Below are 21,702 nucleotides of genomic sequence, written 5' to 3' on the forward strand. Positions count from 1 at the left end.
TTAATCGCTGGTGGTATTATTCCCTGAGTATTGTCTGTCAGGAACTGCAGGCGTGATAAACAGACCGATGATAATTACATTTACAGCTACTGTACTGGAAAATAAAAGATGTCAAGGGTTATATGGAATTCAAAAATCCCAAACATGATGGTTCCTTCCTTTTGTGTTTGCATACATTACCAAAATTCAAACTGAGCGTGTGAGCAAAAATTGAGTCTATTTGTTGTGCATATTTGAGCATTTTGCAGAGATATGCACCAAATTAAGAATTAACGTCAAGAGACAACTTGAATATATTCAATCAAACTTTGATAATGCCTAGAATGTAAGCATACGTTTAGTTTGTTTACAAAATAAACTCCACAGGGCACCTTTAAACATGAGGTTTACTAGTTTGATGTGCATATAAAGCTTAATGTGAAGCACTGATCTTAGATGTTTAGAAATTGTGATTATTAATAATAATGTTGAAGACAGTTCAACCTGTTCTATTTAACCTCCACTAGATGTTAGTATGGTGCCATACATTATGAGTCATGTACAGTTTCAAATATTTATCTAGTATCTATATACACACGGTATGTATTGTTTTCAATTTAAAAAGGTTAAATGTGCCTTTGTCATTCACAGAGAAATTAAATTTGTCATCTGCATTTAACCCAGTCTATAGGCCTACATAGAAGCAGTGGACCGCCAAAGCTGCCCAGGTAACATGAGATTATATTTCATTATGAGAGTATGTGGTGTGGAACATTTCTTCTTTTTTTTTTTTCCTTTTCTTCTTTCTGTGTATTGCATTTCCTGATAGACAAATATTTAATTCCCCCTATACACATACAGACACAATGGTTTCCTTTCTGTTTTGAGTTCCTGAAATAGACTATTTCAGTTCCCCTTTTACAGATACTGTGACTAACTGTCAGAGGAATTTAAAATCAACCCATCAAAATCTACTGCAGGAAACAAATACATGTTTTGTTTAACTTGTATGGCATTTAGCAGGCAGAGTCCAGGCATATGGGAACAAACTTTTTTTTTTTATTTTATAATGCAAACTGCAACATATGAATTATATTATTTACCCAAAGGAGCAGAAAAAGGTCATATACATGTGGCAAATACATCACACAGTCTGTGTTAAATCTAAGTCCAACACAATATTTTCATCTAAACCGTAAAGGGAAAAGCCACCCTAAAACAAAATGTACATTCCTTTGATGTCGGACAGTTCATTCTTATTTTGTGAACATAATCAAGTCTCACCCAACGCCAAGACTCTCGTTTTTCCTCCACAGACAGCGCAAAAGGGAACCAGACTTTATATCAAAGTCAGTGATTTGATACGGGATATTGGCAAATATTATTCAGGCTCAACAAGCTCAGACATACAGTTGTTCTCGGGTTTCTGATTCAAGTTCTGTTCACAAATGTTAATTGAACTGTGTAATATCATAGGATTCATAAAGTGAATTCATCAGGGGTTTTGCTTTTAGAAGGCATTCTATCAGGAGGATTTCTAAGCACGAACATAGCTCAGTGGAACACTAAACCTCAATCAGTTCAGTTATTGCTTAGATAAATAATATTTACTCTACAAGAGAAAGAAGTTTCACATTGTTCAGATGTAAAAAGCAGTTCTAAAATGTGTTGTCAAATTGACTTTTTTTTGGTTGAAAAATCCCTGCGCTGTTGAAACATTTCACCATTTTGTACATCTGCATCAAGTCTTGGAAAGTTTCAGAAAGGATTAATTGATTGGCTGAAAAACCAGCCATGTGACAAAAACAGTGACGGAAGTCTTTTGTAACTCTGGAAAAAACAGTAAGTAGCACCATGTTCGCTAAGGGCAAGCCAGAAGGTAAAGGGGGAGAAGCCACATGAGCACACAGAGTTCAGGTGTGCACTTAAGTGCTGCGGCTCGCAACAAAAACTGCAGATCCTTCAAAGTTACTTTTTGGTCGTCATTCTCCTCCATCGTAGTCCGGCTGTGTGCAGCTTATGCAAATATAGTCCTCCAACTCTGCTCGCTCAGCAGACAGTCCCACACAGATCTGGTGGAACCACTGATTGCAGCTACCGTCACATTGGACCCAGTTTACCTGAAAAGCAGTAAGATGAGAAAAAAAAAAAGAATAAAAAAAAAAAAACACATTAACAAAACAACAACAAATCAGTTAAAACTCCTGCCATTAAAAACCCTTCATGTAGTATATTTAGTAGAGTGATATAAAACAAACCTCGTCCCCCTCTGGCTCTCTGCACCATGGTGCAGCACACAATGAGTAGTCCTCCTCGGAATCTGAAGCAGCGGGGTCAGACACCGGGTGTGTGGGAGAACAAGTCCGCTTGGTTTCTTCGCTCCTCTCTTTGCTCTTCTTAGACTTCTTTTTGCGGCACTTCTTGGCCTTCTCACTGTGCTGCGAGTCGGAGCTGTCCTTACGTCGCTTGGTCCTTTTGCTCTGACCGTTCCCCGTCTCCTTTTTGACACTGGAAACTCCATTCTGTGTCAAGACAAAAATATTACAATAAATATACCAAAAAGTAGTGATTATATATCAAGTGTGATTGAGAATATGATCTACATTTGTCGTTACCCTGTTGTGGTGGGGGCTCCCTCTCTGAGACTGTTGGTCCTGTTCTGCGTTGTTCTCACAGGGGTCACTATGTGAGAGCAGGGGGGCCAGTTTGGACAGCAGGTATTTGTACAGCTGCTCGGTTTCAGGCAGAGTGACCTGCAGCAGGAATCCCTCCACCATCAGCTCCTCCAGCTCAGGACCGAGACCTGTGACAAATATGATGAGCAGCAGAGAGTTCAGAGGTGAAATAAAAAAAAAAAAAATGCAAAGTGCGTAGATGCAAAGTGCTTAAAGCTTTAAAACGTACCCTCGAGTGGAACAGACTGGTGCTCTGTATGAAAATATGAACCGTTTATTTCCTGAGTCAGATGTGAAGATATCCCAGGTCCAACTCGCCCCTGAAACAAAAAACAATCAACTTTAGTATGCTTGACAGTGATCGGTGCGTCTACAACGCTAATGTCAAAAACCAGGAGACTCATTTATTGAACTCTATTTACACTGAGTTATAAAATGTGTTTCCACTGACCATCTTTGATACTTTCTCCAGCACTCCCTCTGTGCAGGCCTGTTGAACTCTGTGCTGCCATCGCACCGTCCTCTCGATGAGGAAGCGCAGGGCATCCCCTTCCGGCAGCCGAACCCGAATCCTCTGCAGCGAAGCCAACAGGGGCAGGACCTTGTCCAGAGGGGGTTTCCTCGACCGATGGCAAAGTGGGCAAAGCCAGGCTTGGCCGTACCCGAGGTCTGCTGTTGTTGTAACGCAGCCGCAGTGGAAAACGTCTCGACAAAGCTCACACTGCATCATGGCACCCGAAGGGGCCTTTTGGCAAACGCAAACACTAAGTGCACAACAGTTTTCAGCAGGAACAAGCTTGGACTCATTTGAAGTACGCAGAGCCAACAAGATCTCCATCTCCCTCTGGCGGACCTCAGCAAGAGTGGCCATCTGTTAAGTAAGAAAATTGTACTCAATAAAAAAATAAACAAATAAAGACTAATCTCATTCGCTTTAGTTAGTGTGTGTGTGCGCGGGGGGGGGGTGGTAGGGATTTCAATGAGCAGACTCAAGCACACACACACACAGTTAAGGATAAAAAACAATAGCTACACTCACAGCAGAGGCAGAGTCCTTGCTCTCAGAGAGAACTCTCTCTACGTCACACAGAGACTCCAGTTTTGTTGAAGATTTTTTACTGATCTGTGTAGCTTCTTTTGCTTTTTTAGGTCTTGACTTTTGATGCACGGCCCCTACATCACATCTCGGACAAAGCACCTGGAAACATTAAAGCAAAACACACTTTTTATTGGTCCTGTCATATTTGGAAAACAGCTTTGAAATGAGCGCACCTATTAATATCGGTTTACCTCAAGGAGAGAGAAAGGAGAGTTTTTCAGTAGGAATGTCTTCGCTGCGCTCTCCTTCCAGCTCTGAACATCACTGACGAGGGCCTCCAGGCGACTCAGCGGGTCGAGTCTCACTGGGATGCTCTCTGCTCTGAGAAGCAGCTCAGTGAGGCTGTCCAGCACAGGAATGCGTCCCCCGAGCTGCAAGCGTGCACACACAAGATTTAGAATCAAAACTCAACCATCTCAGGCCAAGTGTTAAGTGCTGAGAACATTCAGCATGGCTTAAGTTGAAGTATATTTCACCTGAAGTGCTTCGGCTTCATGGAGCCATTTCTTGGCCTTGGTGATGACATCCTTCAGCTGCAGACAGTTGGGCAGATAGGCAGGGATGTTTTCTACTTCTTGTAGAGCGGCGTCGAGTGTAGCCATGCTGTGATACGGCCTGTGAAGGGAAATGTGCTTTAGTGAATACTAGGGATGCACCGAATCCAGATTTTTGGGGTTCGGCCGAATACCGAATCCTACTCCCATCCTCAGTCCATTAACACATTAATGAAGTAAACAACGTCCACAGCAGTGTATTTTTCATTTTATTTTATCTGTAAAAAATAAAAATAAAAAAGAATAGGCAACATTATGCCAGGAAGACAAGTGGGAAAAACTATTTTTACAATTACCATAGGTTGTTATGTTTACCCTAACTCAAGATCCATTCAATATCCAAAATATTAGCCTTTTAGATTTATAATCTCATAAAAGTAGACTACCCCCAGGTGTAGGGCTAGCAAAACTGGTAATGGCCGTCTGGTTAACACAAGTTTTTAGCTGTGACTGTCCTTCCTTTGCCGTACCTGAAGTTGCTGCATTTTGGCTGCTGTCTGTAGATTCCTTCATGCACAACTCGTATTCTTTCGGAAGTTTCATACACAAATGCTTTAACAGCGGCGATGTTGTGTATCGTTTAGGGTCCTTGCCACCACGAGACAAATCAGCATTGCAAATTGCACATGTAGCTCGACTTGAATTGCCTTTTTTTGACTGAAAGTATTGCCAAATAACACCTTTTCTGCTCACGAGTTCCATTTTCACTTTCTCACAGCCTACTGCATTGAACGCTCCACCTACGTAAACACCTTCCCGTAATCAACGGCGCCATCATTACGTTGACCCGCGTAGCGCAAGCGTAGGGTTCGAAAAAGTTTCGGCAGAAACCGAACCCCGTCAAAAAGCCCAATATTCGGCCAAATCCAAGCCAAATCCTGGATTCGGTGCATCCCTGGTGAATACAGTGTACATGTTCAGGATTTATACAATGTCTGATGTTGGAGTGTCACTTCATCTTTTGTCTGGTGTATTTCAATTTTAAATCTTAGTTACATAAAAAAAAAAAAACATCAAGTATTAGATGATCACATGATGTGCTTGCGATGGCAGAGTCTGGTGCTTTACAGCGTGAAGTCTCTGTGGTGCCATCACAGCACCATGATCCTCTTTATCCACCATGATTCAGCTCTGCAGACTTGGCACATTTCACTCGGCACGGTCTGAAGTTGAAGCTGATTTCACGTTTTCACTTCAAGTCTGTTTTATAAAGTTACAATTGTAGTGGTGTCAAAGTATGAGATCACTGTTTAGATAGGCAGACTTTACTGTATTTTAACAAAAGTTAGAGTAAGCTAAGTTCACAACTGGAACCAAAACGGGGTGTCCCTGATTGCTGATTACTGTGAGATTTCTTGTTCATTTCATAGAAGAGATGCTCAGAACTAGTAGGTAGTATGTGTGGTAGTGTGTTTGTTCATGGACAGTCTCTCATCGCTGTAGCTTATTATGTTTTTCATGGTAAATTGATATCTTATGCTGAAACTTTGTCAGCCTTGACACTATTGTTTCAGAAGATTATTTTTTTATATATATATAAAAATAAAAAAAGTAATAACTTTTAAAAAAAGGGTAAGAACAAAAAAAAAAAGGGAAAAAATCCGTAGTATCTATCTAACCTAGACCTATGTCCCAGTGCAGCTCAGTTTCCTCACCTGGCCTCCATCAGGCTGAGCACCCGCTCCTCCCACTGCTCTGACACCGTCAGCAACTCCTGTAGACGAGCCATGGCTCTCTCCACAGAGCTGTGAGGGGCCAAGCCCACGCCCTGGTCGATCAGCCGCCGCATGGTGTCCAGACAGAGGCTTTCTGGCCGGCTGCTGGCTTGCTGTACGGCCTCCAGCCAGCGGGCCTGCTCCAGTCTCTCCCTCAGCAGGGCCAGCTGAGGCAGCTCCACGTCCAGGCCCAAGCTCACGTCCAGCAGCTCCTGCAGCTCCAGCGGGCTGGGCGACTCATCAGATAGGAGGCATTGGCTGCGCTGCTGGAAGTCATCCACCCGGGTCAACAGGTCCTGGGGGTGTCCACATTCAACAGGCATTTAGGGCGGATATTTAACTACTGAGACTAGACTTTATTCACAAACAAAGCCAAATTCACTCACATAAACCAAACATTCAGACATTGTTCGACTGTAAAGTGAAAATGTGATGACACAGAAACGTTAGGAGAGCTTTAAAAAGGAACACGCCGACTATTCACCGTATCCCCCAGAGTTAGATAAGTCCATACATACCCTTCGGTATCCGGCTCCATCTAGCCTACTGCTCCCAATAAGTGACAAAAAAAAACAACATTTTCCTATTTACATGTTGTGATTTGTGTAGTCACAGCATGTACAAATAACAAGGTCACATAAGACACAGCCATCTTCTAACCGTATACATACTGGGAACTATATTCTCAGAAGGCAAAGCACTGCTACTTCTGCTACTTGGGCGGAGTGATTTTCTCGCAGCACACAAGAAGCCCCGTTGTGAGGAGCAGAGAGTAACAATGGTGCTTTTCAGGTGTTGCGCCAAACACTCCGCCCAAGTAGCAGTTGCTTTGCCTTCTGAGAATATAGCTCCCAGTTTGTATACGGTTAGAAGATGGCTGTGTCTCGTGTGACCTTGTTATTTGTACACGCTGTGACTATACAAATCACAACATGTAAATAGGAAAATGTTATTGTGTCACTGGGAGCAGTAGGCTAGTTGGAGCCGGTTACCTCCAGGATCTGTGCCAACTAGGCTAGCGGTGGGTGCGTCAAATAGTGTTATGACATGCACAGAGATGAGAAGGTATGTATGGACTTATCTAACTCTGGGGGATACGGTGAATAAGCTAAAGTCCCAATAAGTTGGCGTGTTCCTTTAACGTGTGCCAATTTCTCCAAGAAACCAATTTAACTTAATGATGACCTACCTTGGATTATTCTTGAAGGAGACATGCTCTGGAATTGAGATCAGTTTCCACTCATGCAATGAGCCCTTCTCATGAGATATCAATTTGAATGAAGGATTCAGGTAGTCATGTAAAGAAGAATGTGTCTAATCCAAGCTAACCTTCAGTAAAGGAGCCTGTCGGATGTTGCACGGCAGGCTGTCGAACTGTCGGACAAAAGACCTCAGCTCCTCAACAGTCAACCCGTTCTGGTTTTGAGACTTTCCTCCTCCAGAACGATACCTGAAATACAAACAAAAACTCTCAGAAAAATGACAGAATTGTCTTTAACAGCAAAAAAAAACACAACAACTGTCTTCAAACTACAACGCTGGCACCTTGAAAATAAAAGTCTGCGTTCTGCAACCTTTGTCTTTCAAAATACAAACAGTGATAATGATATAATGATACACTGGGGTCAATAACAACCACAAAGTGTGACACATTATGGGTCTGAATGAACATGGCTGGTTTTTATGGATGGGATATTTATGGTCTTATTCTGATTCATAGAGAAGTCAAAAAGTTGTGTAACACAATTTCAATCTAAACCAACAGTGTCAAAATCTATTTGACGTACCTCGTCTGCCTCTTTCCATTGAGAAGCTGTTGTGCCATCACAGCAACTTTATCAGCCTCTGAGACGACTTTGCGTAGCCGATCCAGGAGGCTGATTTGTGGGAACGCCCTTGTTTCTGCCAGCTCCACCAGGCTGTGAAGCTCTTCTAAACCTGACCAGAAAGCAAAGTATAAAATATAAAGGTAAAGTAATAAGAATACAGTGTGAGTATCAATGACTATCTCCTTAAAATGAGGACTTATTTTTTGTAATACAGAATGTTTTTTCATTGACTTCTAACCTCTTTTCTTGTTTCCTTTGCTCTCCAGGATGTCCTGCACACTACAGAGCCAGTCTTTATAGGACTCTGCACGCAGCTTCACTGATGCCATCATGGGATACAACTCATCCAGTGTAAACTTGTAACTGCAGGGAAAGACAAAACAAGGAAATGAATGTACAATGATGACTGACATTTGTCAAGGTTCAATAAAAAGTTATATTTCTCCTACCTAATGCCAAACGTAAATGGCACTTTTGTCTGAATTTACTTTAGATGGGAAACTGGATATAGGAAGGCAGCCAGGCTTTTTTCTTGTTACATTTAACAGCTGATTTTCATGAGAGTGAGCAGGGAATTTTGTTTCTTTACTTGGTGATAGAAATATTTAAATTCAGACAAAAACTGAAACTAGGGCTCATTTTTCCTGAGTAAGTGCCGTGCGCTGGGTCTTTCACAGTTTAAAGTTAATTAGTTAAACACCTTTATTTCACTCTTTATGTAAGAACATGTCATCAAAGCTGAAGAATGATCATTTTTGTATCGTTATTCTCATTTTCATGAACACATATTAAAATTAAAACAAAATGATTATAGTGTGATTTTTGCGAGGATCTGTACTAGGGGTGAGAGGGGGGGTGGGGGGGGGGGTGAAATCGATACAGCATAGTATCGCGATATTTTCGATCCTTGCATATCGATACAATACTGTATCGATATGCAGGCGCCAAGTATTGATCTATTATTATATATGGAAAAAAAGAACATTCGCAGAATATTGCAATATGTTTAAACTGGCAATAATATTGTATCGTGATTCCCGCCCCTAATCTGTACCAAACTAAGATGTTTCCTTTAGTCTGTAGGACACGATTTGAGGTTTGACATATATTTTGCCTTTAACAAATACAGTATTGCGAGCCCCCCCCCCCTGCGATTTGGATTTGCACTAGTCCATATTGTGATTTGGATAAAATTGCGATAAATTGTGCAGCCCTAATGCAGATGATTCATAATAGTGCTAAAAACAAAACATAAGTTAAATTCAGAAGCGAGTATGTTCAGTTGTTGTGGTTACTGGAGACTCACTGGAGTGTAAGGTTGCTATGAGGACAGGAGCAGAGGTCCCGGGGGTGGTACAGACAAACCATCTTGCCAGGACTGCAGGCACAGGTGATGCCAGACAGGTAGCAGGTGGTCCTACACTTGCAGCACTGCCGCTCCTCGTCTGGGAGCACCTCATAATCAACTTGTAGAGATTGCACCACACCCTGGGGAAAACAATTCACTGTCATTAGAGCCGCAGAGAAGACGGGGAAACATCATATGACAACTGTGCAGGCAGAAAGAGTCTCCTTCAAAAGTTCAACGTTTTCTCTAATGTATCCTTGATGACACTTCATTAAGGGTGTACCAGCTTTGCTATAACTGCCCGACAAGAGCTAATACAGCAAACTCAAAAATAATGTAATTCAGACCTTTAATTCAAACAATTTGTTATAATGTGTTCCGTTTCCTTAAATCAAGTTTGTGACCTATTAACTGTTTGGAATGATATGCAACTTTCCATATCACTCACTTTACCTCCTGGATGTCTATAACGTGTGCTAAAAATACTAAAACTACATTCTGCCATCATTGAACTTTGTTAAACGACTGTACTAATAAATAAAAAAAGAGACAATAGATCCTTAAGACAAGAACTCCTCACCATCTTGTTAATCTTTTCTCTAAGTCGTTGTTCTTCTTGGACCATTACAGCCATCTCCTTCTGCACTGCTGACGCCAGCTCCACATCCATTGTGTCTGCTTTATAGGCCATGTTACAAACCATCTCGTCATGTGAGAAGACACAGTACCTGCTCAGCTGGCGATAGTGGGTCACACATTCACGGCCGATAGGCATCTGTCAGAAAATAAATAGACAAGTTTGAGTTTACTAAATTTGTAAAAAAGGATTACAATTGTTCTAATCCTGTTTTGTAAAGCACTTTGGGCTACACCTCGGCATGAAAGGTGCTATACAGACAAAGATAACATACAATTTATTACACTTTTGTGTCCCACCAATTATTTTATTAGCATACTTGCATGTTACTGTTGAAGCAAAAAACATTTCTCAGTGAAATCTAGGTGCGTCAACAGAACACCTACTGTGTAACACCATGACATGTATAAAATTAATCTGGTGTTGTGAAAACAAGAGTAGTAACAGATTTCCTTACCCAGTCCATGGTGCAAAAGTTGACAGCTTCAGCAAAGTTGAAGCCCTGGTTGAATCCACTGTGGTAAGCTCGGGGGAAAGTGATGACAAACTCGCCTGCACATTGGTTGGTGCGATAGATCTAGTCATCAGTAAGAAAAGAAAAGGAGGGAGAAAAAAAAAAAAAAAAATTATAATTTGTTATGAAGAGGGTACTGAGCCTGACAACCACATTGAACCCAGCAAAGTTCTGATGTCTTGAGTTATATTAGTTTTCGTTAAAAAAAATAAAATCTAGACTTTGATTTATTATGTACGTCAAGTAAAAGATTTCCCCAAAAAAACAAGACACTGCAACATGTTTAAAATGTGTATCTACTTTGTTCATGCCAGAGGAGTATCATATTCAATTTATATTAACGGACATACTTTGTTGTGCAACTGTGGACAAAGATCTCGCTTTGTTTTAGACATTTAAATGTGATTATTAATAAATGAGTGCAACAGTCAGAGCAGGTTACCGGGACGCCGTTGTTCATCAGCGTGTTGGGATTCATGATGGTGACCAGCTGGTGAAGGAGGTCTGGCTGGGACTCAAACAGCTCCGGTGCCAGGTTCTTCATGACCGACTCCAGGTGCTCTGCGGCATAACCAGGCGCCCCATACCACGTCTTCGGCTCCCCCCTGCAAATATGGTCATAACCATTAGTGAAAAATACACGACTAAGCATCACCACACAAATTTCTTTGAAGATTATAAGAATCATTTTTCAGAAATGAATCACATTTACAAAACTGCATTTCTTGTGAAAGTACCAGTATAAAAAGATACACAATAGAGTTTAGAGAGAGTGCACTCTACCAGTGAAGGTAGTTTATTGAGTAGCTCCAGTGGTCCTCGATATGCCAGCAGAAGGAGGAGAAGCACATGCCCACATACAGCCAGGGTAACTTCATCCCACAGATGTCGGCTGTAATGTGAGTCAGCACGGAGGAATCCAGCACCGGCATGTTGTTCAGGTTCCAGCCGCTGCTCAGGTAATGCTGCAGGTGAGACACAGGTCTCAAAACTCCACTTTACTTTCTACTCAAATATAGCCTTGTTCAGCTGGCATTACAGTCGTTATCACTGGGGAAACTGATTATAACATTACACCTGTGCTGCTAATTTTCCAGCCAAAAACCTGCAAATTGCTTTAGGAAAATACTGAAAGTTGTTTTGAAAAACAACATTATTTGTAGTACTTCAATGTTATTTTTGCTTTGATGATCAATGTTTATGAAGTATTGTGGGTGGGCATGTTTTTTAGACATGCGATATGACAAAATCAATCTTTGAAGGTTGTGGAGGTAAACTATTATATACATTTCCCCCTTTACAACCCCATGACCACTTATATTTTAATGTTTTAGAGAGACAAAAGGTATACATCCGTAAACTGATGTAATACTTCATCCCCAAAACAGCAGGCAGATTGTACCTCATCCTCTGGAGAGACTTCAAAATGGCTGTTACTCAAAGGGAAACCACTCCCAAACTCCTTGGAGGCGATGTCTGCTCCATACTCCACAGTGACATCCTCTTCAATGGTGCTGACAAGACGCCAGAACTCCTTCTCCACTAGCTCAGTAGGAACCATCTAAAAACACACAAGGAGATGACATGGTGTGATTGTGTAGATAACTGAAGCTAGTTTCATCACAAGTGTTTCAGTGTTATCACTGCAACACATGTTAGAATGTGTCTGCTGGGACTAAAGACAAAAACGTCATCTTTTTCAGGGTGGGGGGTTCCTGTCAGATAAACAGGACTCTCTCTGAAGTGTGTTATCAAAGCATTCCTTTGTTACAGACCAAAGTTATAAAACAGAAGTTATGGAGCATTCAGGACCGTTTTCCTCGAAGATCTTCCAAAGTCTGCCTTATAAATAGAAAGATTTGTGTGCGCGTGCTCATTTTACAAGGGGTTTGGTGGTTGAATTAAAACACTTAATTACACCAGTAAAAATGTCAGCACAACTTCTGTTTCCACTGTGCCAAACATCATGGTTTATTATAAAATAATGTCACTGTAAATGAACATCTGATATCAGAGGCCTTCCATAGCCATCTATACTGTCCATGGAAGTCCATTATTATGTTCATTTCAATCTGTCCTGGCCAAAAAGAACAGCATAACTTTGATAATGTATCAATAGACATGGTTATCCATGTCAATATCCCATATTTGACCATGTATTACCTTTTCTCATCACTCTGTGCATATATGTCCATATTTTAAATAAACCTTTATATACATGATAGAACTTGTATAGAAGAGCAACTTTCATCTCAAGTAAGAACAGAACCATACTTAAACCAGTGATTTAGATGACAGACAAAACATGTTGACTAATTACCGTATTGGCCCGAATATAAGACAATCCTGATTATAAGACGATGCCCCCCTCTTTTTCAAGACACATTTTTGGAAAAAATACTTTTTGAAGACCAAATCTTGTATTTATTAAGAAAATCATCCCACAGAACGTCACCCTCACTGCCCGACGGCTCACCATTTGGCACCATCTGCTGTTGTGAATGTATATTGACATTTAAAACCCAGAATATAAGACGACCCCACTTTCCAGACGTTTTACCAGGAAAAAACAAACCTGTCTTATATTCAGGCCAATACGCTAGAAGGGAAACCTCTTCGTTATCAATTAACAAGTGATGCAAACTCACATGAACTGGCATGTTGAAATAATCAGACTTGAAGGAATCGGCCATGTCGCCAAATGCCTGGAGGGTGTAGCTCCTGCTGGCCTGCTCAAAACCAAAAGCGACAGGAGGTTTGCCACATTCCTGTAAAAAAAGAGAAAAAAAAGATGTAGTGAAGTTAAAACACTTGGGAGTTGTATTATATTTGTGAATATGAAGCAGATGATTATACACTTGTTCCATATTATAAGCTTCTCTGCGAGGATTAATAGTGCGGAACTCGGAAGCCGAAGCTGGGAATGACGTCACACCCAAGTTGAATGCGTTCCATTTACAAGTCGGATTTTCATTGTTTTCATTAGCTCTACCCAGGTTAGCCATTGTTAGCAATGGCAGTTTATAACAACGCAATAAGCTGTTTTTTGTGCATACAAACAGCGTAACATCATGTCCACAGATAAAAGATGGACAACGCTGTGTGTACGACTGATTTAGTGGGATACAAATAACACAGAAGTGCTTTTAACTGTATGTTACTACAGCTTTCACAACTGTTGATGCACAGAGCAGCCATATTGGATTTTTAGCTCAGGTTACTCAGTGGTTGTCCGAGTTCCGAGGTCAGGGGGCGTTTTTCCGACTTTGACCTCGGAAAATCCGACTTCTGAGTACAAACGGAACAAACTATAAGCTCCCTGGGGGTGCAGCTCACCTGAGCCAGGCACTTGGGGCATCTCCAATCGCCTTTGGGAACGTCATGGAGGGGAGGGATCAGGCAGAAGATGTGATAGCTGTCATCACAGCCGTCACACAACAGCAGGCGGTCCTCAGCTGTCCCCTTGCCACAAACCAGGCACATGTACTGGTCCACCTGAGGAGAAGGGACAATCGTAAGTGCTGCTTTTGTTCGGCGATGTGCAATTTTCTCTGTTGTGTCATTCACAGCAGAGTTACAACACTACAGCATTGAAACATGTTTTTTTACTGGCACAATATTGGAATTATAGTAGATTTCAATACAAAACAATATACCTACTTTACTCGAGGGAGGTCTCTTATCTAATACGGTTTCCTCATAATCTGTTGGATGTTTAATGGGTTCCTGTTTGACCTCAGTGATCGCCATCCTCACTGAAAGACACGGGGGAAGGCTCAATGGAAGCTTTAAGATTCTCCAATGATGTCACTCATCATATCCGGCACATTCCCCTTTTTCTCTATAATGGAAGCAGCACTACTTGCTTTGTTCTTACCAGGTTCTTGTTTGCCAACATAGGTTCCCATCCTCCTCCTAAGATTGGGACGATTCTCACAAACTTCCCCCGGTTCGGTTTTAACACAGCCTCTCTGTCAGAGTCACAGTGAGAGTCAGAGAGAACAGGTGTTTATTTTACTGGGTCCTAAAAAAAATATGAGGGATACTTCTTGACACCAGACGATGTCAAAAACATATGGCTTCACTATTAAAGTGCAAAATGGCCACAGTCACAATATAGATCAGCTGGTTGTCTGTCAAAGTATTCCTGTGTGTGGATTGCATACGAGTATAAACATATACTTAAACATCCAGATTTAAGAACACACATTTGCATATCATACACATATTGAATTAAACATAGCAAGTGACAATGTCAGAGAGAGAGAGAGAGAGAGAGAGAGAGCGAGAGAGCGAGAGAGCGCTCACTTCAGATCTCATCCGTTTCGCTCGGCGAGCGATGCTGCAGGTCTCCTGAGGCTGGACAGACTGCCGCTGGGGCAGGTCGTGAGGAGTGTACTCCTTATCTTTAGTGTCATTGGTCAAGGTGGCTCTCTGCAAAGAGAAATAGGTGAATGTGATGAAAGTGCCTTCATATATTATACTTCTTCCAAAGACACCATACACAAGAAATGCTATTATGAAAGTGGGGAGCTAGAGACAAATCTCATAGTTTCTCAAAAAAAAAAATGTGTGTCTTATCCTAATATTTCAATACTGTACCAGTGATTTCATTCTTGTCAGTTCTAGTTTTATGACACTGAGAACAGCAGTGCTACCAAGGCTGAATATAACTGCCGACACATAGCATTTAGAAGAAAACCCCTAATCTTTTAGGAATGTGATGCAGAAAAACTCACTTAAGAACACCAAAACCTTTTCTGTGGCAAAATATCCTGAGATTATTGAAGGTATCCGCTGAATGAAAGGCCATACAAAACACTGTAGAATTTATAAGATGTTGTCCTGCCCCAGTAAAAGACCACTCCTCCATACCTGGCACTGTTTAGCAGCTGCTGTTTGTACGACATTCTCAGGACCAAACTAAGACAAGGTCAAAGATAAATAAAGAATAAAATAAAGATGTTCCCAAATTCTAATGCTGTCAAATATAACACTGTGTGTATTAAGCTGGTAGAGAGAGTTCTAGCCACCACCTATGGTTTATACTAATAAACTGTGCAACTTGAAAAAAGGCACTTAGATAGTCTATGAATTCTTCCAATAAACATGCACTCAATTTCAAACAATTATTCCAAACAAGTTGCTCTGCTGGGAAAAGAAAACCTAAGCGATAGGGGACGTACGGGCTGATTGTCTCCAGTCTGGAACAGGTTATATGGGTAGAGGATCCTCTCATAGTGGGCCCGCAGATGGGAGCCAATCGCCTTGCCTGGAGCAAAGCCCAACCTGACGGATATCTTAGTCCAGCGCCGCTCTCTGCAGACGGCATCGAAACCTCCCTCTTCATTCACCAGCTTGGAAAGAGAAAAATTTAATATTCAGTCTGTACGTGAGGAAACTTGTTTTATTGGGAATTTCTTTAAACGTACAAAAATAAATCTTTATAGAGTCCTGATATTAAAACCAGCCAGGATTTGCACGCACCTTATTCAGCTGGTAAAGATCCAAAATCTTTCTTTCCACGTGAGGGATTTTCAGAGTGCATCCTTGAAGCTCCCAGAACTTTGCTATTTGATCCAGGAAGTTAAGCTTAACTCTGGTCTGAGCCTAAACGTATAGTGAAACAAAGAATAATGTTGTTTATTGAACATGTTCATTGTTTATTCTTTATCAATGACAACATGATAACAAAACAGCGTAACAAGAATTCATCATATATACTGTATTAAAGCTGTAAATTGTTTGTTTTACACGTGTATTGTTTGTGAAAATGGACAAAGACGGGAACATTGTAGCAATAACTTAAAATGCCAGAATAAAATACATTTTTATTTACCAAATACCCCATTTACACTTACCACATTTTATATGTGTCTTAAATATATAAACATAATAAATAAATGAATGTACCTCCAACTCATTAAGTCTTTGTATCCGTGGTGTGAATTTCAATCTGTCAACATCACAGGCAAATGGTGGCTGCCATTCCTGAGAAATTAAAAAAAACAAAAAAAACATTTATGAAGCAAAATGACACCAAATATTGGATGTGTACAAAAGTCTTTGAAACAAAATGTTGTTTGTCAGAAAGAGTACATCATGTACAACAACTTTACTACTAAACACCCAGTCTGAAAATACAAGACAATGCAGTTATTTTAGTAACCCCACTGATATTAAGGCAGAAATACAGGAAGTCATAGTAGCGCGTCTGTGCAAACACGCTGTGCACAGGAAATCAAGTTGGTCAATAATTTCTAAGAACGGTTGATTACATGTAGAATTACACTACAATTTAAAATGTCTGCAAAATGCGTTTGTCTTATTCATCAAACAACAATGTCACCAGGATGCGATTCCACGAAACACACAAAACTATCACATTGCTGCCTGTCGCTATGTGACCAACGTGACACCATCTGTCTTACTGACAGATTAAACACTGACATGCCTGATATCAATGCACTTTTCTGCACTGTATTAAAACAAAAACCTATTCACGCTAGATCGCACAACTTCCTGCACGACTAGAGAAGATGGTTTTACATTATTAAATGTGTGATACCACACTCCTGCTGAATTGTCAAGCGTGAGAATATTAACAAATGAGAGAAAAACAACTTGAGAAATTGGGTGAGAGTGATGCAAAGTGTGCTATCCTGGCTGATATGAAGTTGATAATGGTTTACATAGTCATAATCATATTGTTACCTTGGTAGCTAAACAAAACTGTTATTAGTATGAACAAATCTCTAAACTGTAAAATGTAGGAGTTGAAATAATCCAGCTATTTCTCCAAAGATTTCCAACATCCCAGGTTAATTTCTGACACTGTGGAACAGACAGAAATGCTTATTTTAGCACCAAGTTTCAGATTTGCCCTTCAAAACAGAATGCAAGAAATGTTCTCAGACAAGCTGACAGTGCATTAGCCAGTTTCACACTGTTTAAGGTGTTCACTCAAATCTTTTAATTCTACATGAATCCATAGACTCTGAGTATGTATAGCCTGCTCTGCCACAGCACTGATTGGATGGTTACTTTTTCTTTGATGGCTCAGATTCTGGGCTCAACACTGAAAAAAACCAGACCACATTATGAATACCAATCTAAAATAGATGAACTTAACAGGCTTTGGAGATATTTGCACGATATATGTATTTGATTTTTACATATTGAAGTACATTTCATTCAATGTTATTACAGAGTAATTTGTAACGGACACTACATTGCAATGAAAAGTGGATGTGCCAAATTGGCATGCAAGATGTGTAAACTGATCATGTAAAATTAGGCCACCGCTCTGGATCTAATTCAAACTTTAATTATCCCAATATTTCTTAATTGGTAGAGAAGCACATAGTTCTTTATTTTATTTTTATATTAGTCAGCATTTTCTTTCTGACCACCTGCTGCATGCAATGTTACTGTGGGATTAGCACTAGAAAATGTAAAATGCGGCACACAAGATTTACTGGGTCTGGCCAGGCCTTTTTTCTTACTAAGTTGGAAATGCTGGTCAGAGTAGGTACAACAATGGCCGCATTAACACCACCTTATCATCTATAGACAAAGCTGGATTAGAACCACAATTGCCCTGGCACAAAAGAAAAACAATCACTTTGAAACATATGGAACTGCCATCCTTCACACACACAGACAAGTCTGACCACACCAGTTACGGAGTACAAGAAGTGCAGTTTTGGCCTGACCATAACAAGCCTTCCTACCAAGCACAAAATGATAAATACAGGTGGTGACTTGTTAACCACAAACAGCCTTAAGATGCAAATCATTTGCATATGTGATACTAACATCTACAGTCAAAATGTGACTGGAAAATGTGTGGAAGAAATACTGACCGCATACTGTGCACCCAGAAATCACTGATCAAAAACAGGTTGTGATGCAAGGTCTTCTTCCCTTCTAAAACAAATATTTTTGTTTATACCAGTGAAAAAGGAAACAAAGAAAAGGAGATCTCAAGCCAGATCACAGCTAAAAAAAACAAAAAAAACACAGGACGTTGCACGTAGATACAAGGTGTAAATCTTTGCCATACAAGCCTCTAGGATGCCCCATGTCCTCTTTATACAAACACACAAAACAAACACTTAAAACATGTGCTTCAGTAGATCTCCACTCTCATGAGACAGATTCACATTGCTGAAGGATTTAAGGTTGTTTATTGGGTTGTTTGGCCCACACATCACCCGGGAGCCAAATTCTGGTCTGAATGTTCAGTAGAAAATGCTGGTGCATGACACAGGGCTGTAGACAATGGTGCTTACACAGTGTTGGAGTTTGACTAAAATGACAAATTATCTTTTTGGTATCAGTTTTATATACTCAAGAAGCAGGCATTGTATTTGAACTTTTTGGATATGCTGCTTCTTACCATATCGGTATTTATTTATTTAAAAAAATAAATAAAAATATGACCCTGCATTTTTAAAACCCTTCATAAAAATCCCAGTAAATACAAACCTCTTGCCATGATAACTTAAAGCTGTTCAGGCTAGAGTGTAGTAGCCTATAGCTTTGTCTCTTAAGTAGGCTACTTCTAAATGATAAAAATCTCTTTATAAAAGAGATTATGCACTGGTCAAAATAATGCGCTGTCCACTTTCAGCCATGCCTTCAAATCATTTTTTACAGTATATGCTTCAAAGCAGTCCCCGACCCACCCTTTTTTTTTTTTTTTTGTTATGTTGCAGCCCATTCACTCTTACCCGTCCTGTTCAGCCGCACAAAATGGGCTTTTACAGCTTGCTTATTTCTACTAAACATGAGTCTCATGTTATCAATACAAATACAAATACAAATTACATAAAACAAATTCCATCCGTGACCTTAATGTTTTAAAACTGAGACACTGATAACGGTCAGAAATTATGTCATCAGTCATGGTTATATAATTTATTCCAGCAGAATTTGCTCTTTATCTAATTTGCGTGGAAGCTTGACACACCCTTGAATAAGATGCACCCCCCTCTCTCATCCCAATGTATCAGAAATAAGGTCAATGTAATTTTGGGGAAAAGTCTATAACTAACGTTACTTTCTGCCCTGAAATACTTCATATTTGACTCATGCGAGCTGTTAGAGAAGTGTGGATTATGGCATAATAATCTTCTAATTAGAAAATAATTTTTTATATATATATATATATATATATATATATATATATATATATATATATATATATATAATTAATATATAAAGTCCAATAGTTGGTTTCATGATAACGATATAACGTTATTATGCAAGTTAGCGCACAAACTAACGCTGTCAACAATCTGAGATGATCGTAACCAAGGTTTGAAACATGTTAAAGCTATGATAACAAACAGAGAAACAGAGGATCCGTTGAGCATGGTGTTATAAAGCGTCCCTTCTCTCCATAAACAGTTGGTCACCAAGCACGTAGCTACGTAACGTTAGCCAACGTTACGTGTCAGACAAATGCAGCTTTAAACAGGCCTGATTAACGTTAGCTAGGTCGCCTCATACTGGCTAAATCCGTCGAAACCTGCTGGGGAAGTTAAGCTATACATTTAACTAACTGTTTAAAAGTTGTGGGCAAATGATTAGTTAAAATCTTGGTGAGCTAGCTAATGTCCGTGCGGCCAGTCCAGGAAGCATTTCAAACTGCGCTAACGTTCACACTTTTATTTGCATACAGGCAAACTTTAGCGTTTGATTATTATTATAATTTTTTTTAGAAACGTGTTCTTTAGGCTAGCTAGCTAGCTAAGTGGTATATAAATAATAACAAATACACGTCTGGAGGTTAAAAACCTAATCAGGAAACATATTTCTCAGTCTGATAATGCTTCACTATAGTTGCTGCAAACACAACACACTAAGCTCTGGCTAGCTGACAATTCAAGTCGGAGCCGCAATCCGCCATGTTGAAAGCGGTCTAAAAACACAACTTTGCCTGCTAAATTATAAACAGCAGCTGAGGCCAATATACCACGCCAAAAAAGCCTCGAATAACTGTCAAAATGAAGAAATACTCACCGGCGGCGGTCGGATCTTGCAGATGCCAGTTTTCTCTGCAATGGGTCGTATTTTGTTGATGTACGCAAAAGGGTCGGCAAATTCCTCCCAGCTGGGCTCAAAAACAGGACACTCCGGAGGGGGAATGAACTCATTCAGCTGTGGTTGAGTCATCGTTGCATCTTCGTTATGACTGCAACTGAAATATTGTTATAGTCCTCACGCCGAATATGCTCGCTATGAATTTTCTGTCTTTCAGTTCATGTCCACTCTCCACTCATTGAACTCAAAGACGAATTATCTAGTTGGAGATGAGAGGTGACAGCCATTGACTGTGTACCTCCGCTTCAAAAAGTAGACACCCGCAACCTACAATCATTTTTACACCGAGTTTGAGGTTATATCGCACGTAAACACACTACTTAGGCATTATTAAATGTGCCAATACTTGTTGTGTATATCATTGTTTTTACTACACTGATACAGCTCGTTCGTATCTGTTTAAATGAGTGCAATGCCTGAAGGTCTGAGTAAACACCTTTACCGTCATTTCAATCTACTTTAATGCCGTTCCGAAATAAACTAGAATAGAGTTTGCTCTCACACAGTTAACACTTTATGATCACAGTTCTCTTCAGTAAGGGATTATTTTTTATTGGTTCCGTGATTGCCCCTCTGTTGGATGAGTTTGATTCGTGCACCCTTTTGGCACGCGGGTGTACTGTGTTGAGTCAGTTTACAAATAAAGGGATTAGTTGCTTCGTCTCTTCCTTACCCCGCCCGGCTTAGCCAAAATAATAGACGTATCAGACGGTACATTGGGTTTTCTAATCGAACACACCCACTAGATCGTTGCGCACTGACCGGCACTTCGTTTTTAAATGGTCTAGAGGAGCTCGTTGATTGGTAGAGACTACAGTCAATATGTTGATAGTTCAGGTGTTAAAGATTTAATAATAAACATTTTAATCAACTCATTTATTCTTTACTGAGTCCGGAACGCCTCAAGCTTAAAGTAGAGCTTTTATAATATAGTAAAATACTATAGTTTGAAAATGTGCCACCCTTTTGATTGTTTAATCATATATTTACATTTTTCTCCATTTTCCCCCAATGTGCACGAGGCCACATGCTAAAAAGTATCAATAACATAGAAAAAGAAGATATACTTCCTTCCCAAGTGTAGGACCAACAGACTCAAGAACTCCTTTGTCCCTCATGCCATCATACTCTACAACTCCTCACTCGGGAGGAGGAGGAAGTAGAATAAATAGGGTGAAGAGGACAGAACAGAACAGGAAAGAAGGGAAGGAGTGGTAGCCACTCACTCATTCACTGTGCAAT

General features: G+C 40.2%; 1 protein-coding gene across 1 annotated transcript; it reads right to left on the bottom strand.

The window, feature by feature from the left end:
- Positions 1-1,632: 1,632 nt before the first annotated feature.
- kdm5ba (lysine demethylase 5Ba) lies at positions 1,633-21,552 on the bottom strand. The gene is made up of 27 exons (XM_078248254.1): positions 20,380-21,552; positions 16,264-16,341; positions 15,838-15,960; positions 15,537-15,707; positions 14,659-14,784; positions 14,228-14,321; positions 14,011-14,105; positions 13,687-13,845; positions 12,999-13,118; positions 11,753-11,911; positions 11,134-11,315; positions 10,793-10,955; positions 10,294-10,413; positions 9,780-9,974; positions 9,158-9,339; positions 8,090-8,214; positions 7,810-7,960; positions 7,352-7,472; positions 5,963-6,318; positions 4,230-4,368; positions 3,945-4,124; positions 3,694-3,852; positions 3,106-3,525; positions 2,884-2,974; positions 2,595-2,782; positions 2,238-2,501; positions 1,633-2,099 (listed from the first exon to the last, which is right to left on the bottom strand). Exons 1-27 carry the CDS (start codon positions 20,530-20,532, stop codon positions 1,962-1,964), a joined length of 4,452 nt encoding a protein of 1,483 aa, XP_078104380.1. The 5' UTR covers positions 20,533-21,552; the 3' UTR covers positions 1,633-1,961.
- Between the last annotated feature and the right edge of the window lie 150 nt (positions 21,553-21,702).

Source organism: Sander vitreus, chromosome 4 (genome assembly GCF_031162955.1).
Source record: "Sander vitreus isolate 19-12246 chromosome 4, sanVit1, whole genome shotgun sequence".
Taxonomy (NCBI): Eukaryota; Metazoa; Chordata; class Actinopteri; order Perciformes; family Percidae; genus Sander; species Sander vitreus.

Coding starts and splice junctions, on each gene's coding strand:
- kdm5ba (XM_078248254.1), bottom strand. CDS start 20,532: ATGACTCAACCACAGCTGAATGAGTTCATTCCCCCTCCGGAGTGTCCT. Junction 13,119..13,686: donor GCCCCAAGTGCCTGGCTCAG/GTGAGCTGCACC, acceptor CTTTTTTTACAG/GAATGTGGCAAACCTCCTGT. Junction 8,215..9,157: donor CATAGCAACCTTACACTCCA/GTGAGTCTCCAG, acceptor CTTTCCCTGCAG/TTACAAGTTTACACTGGATG.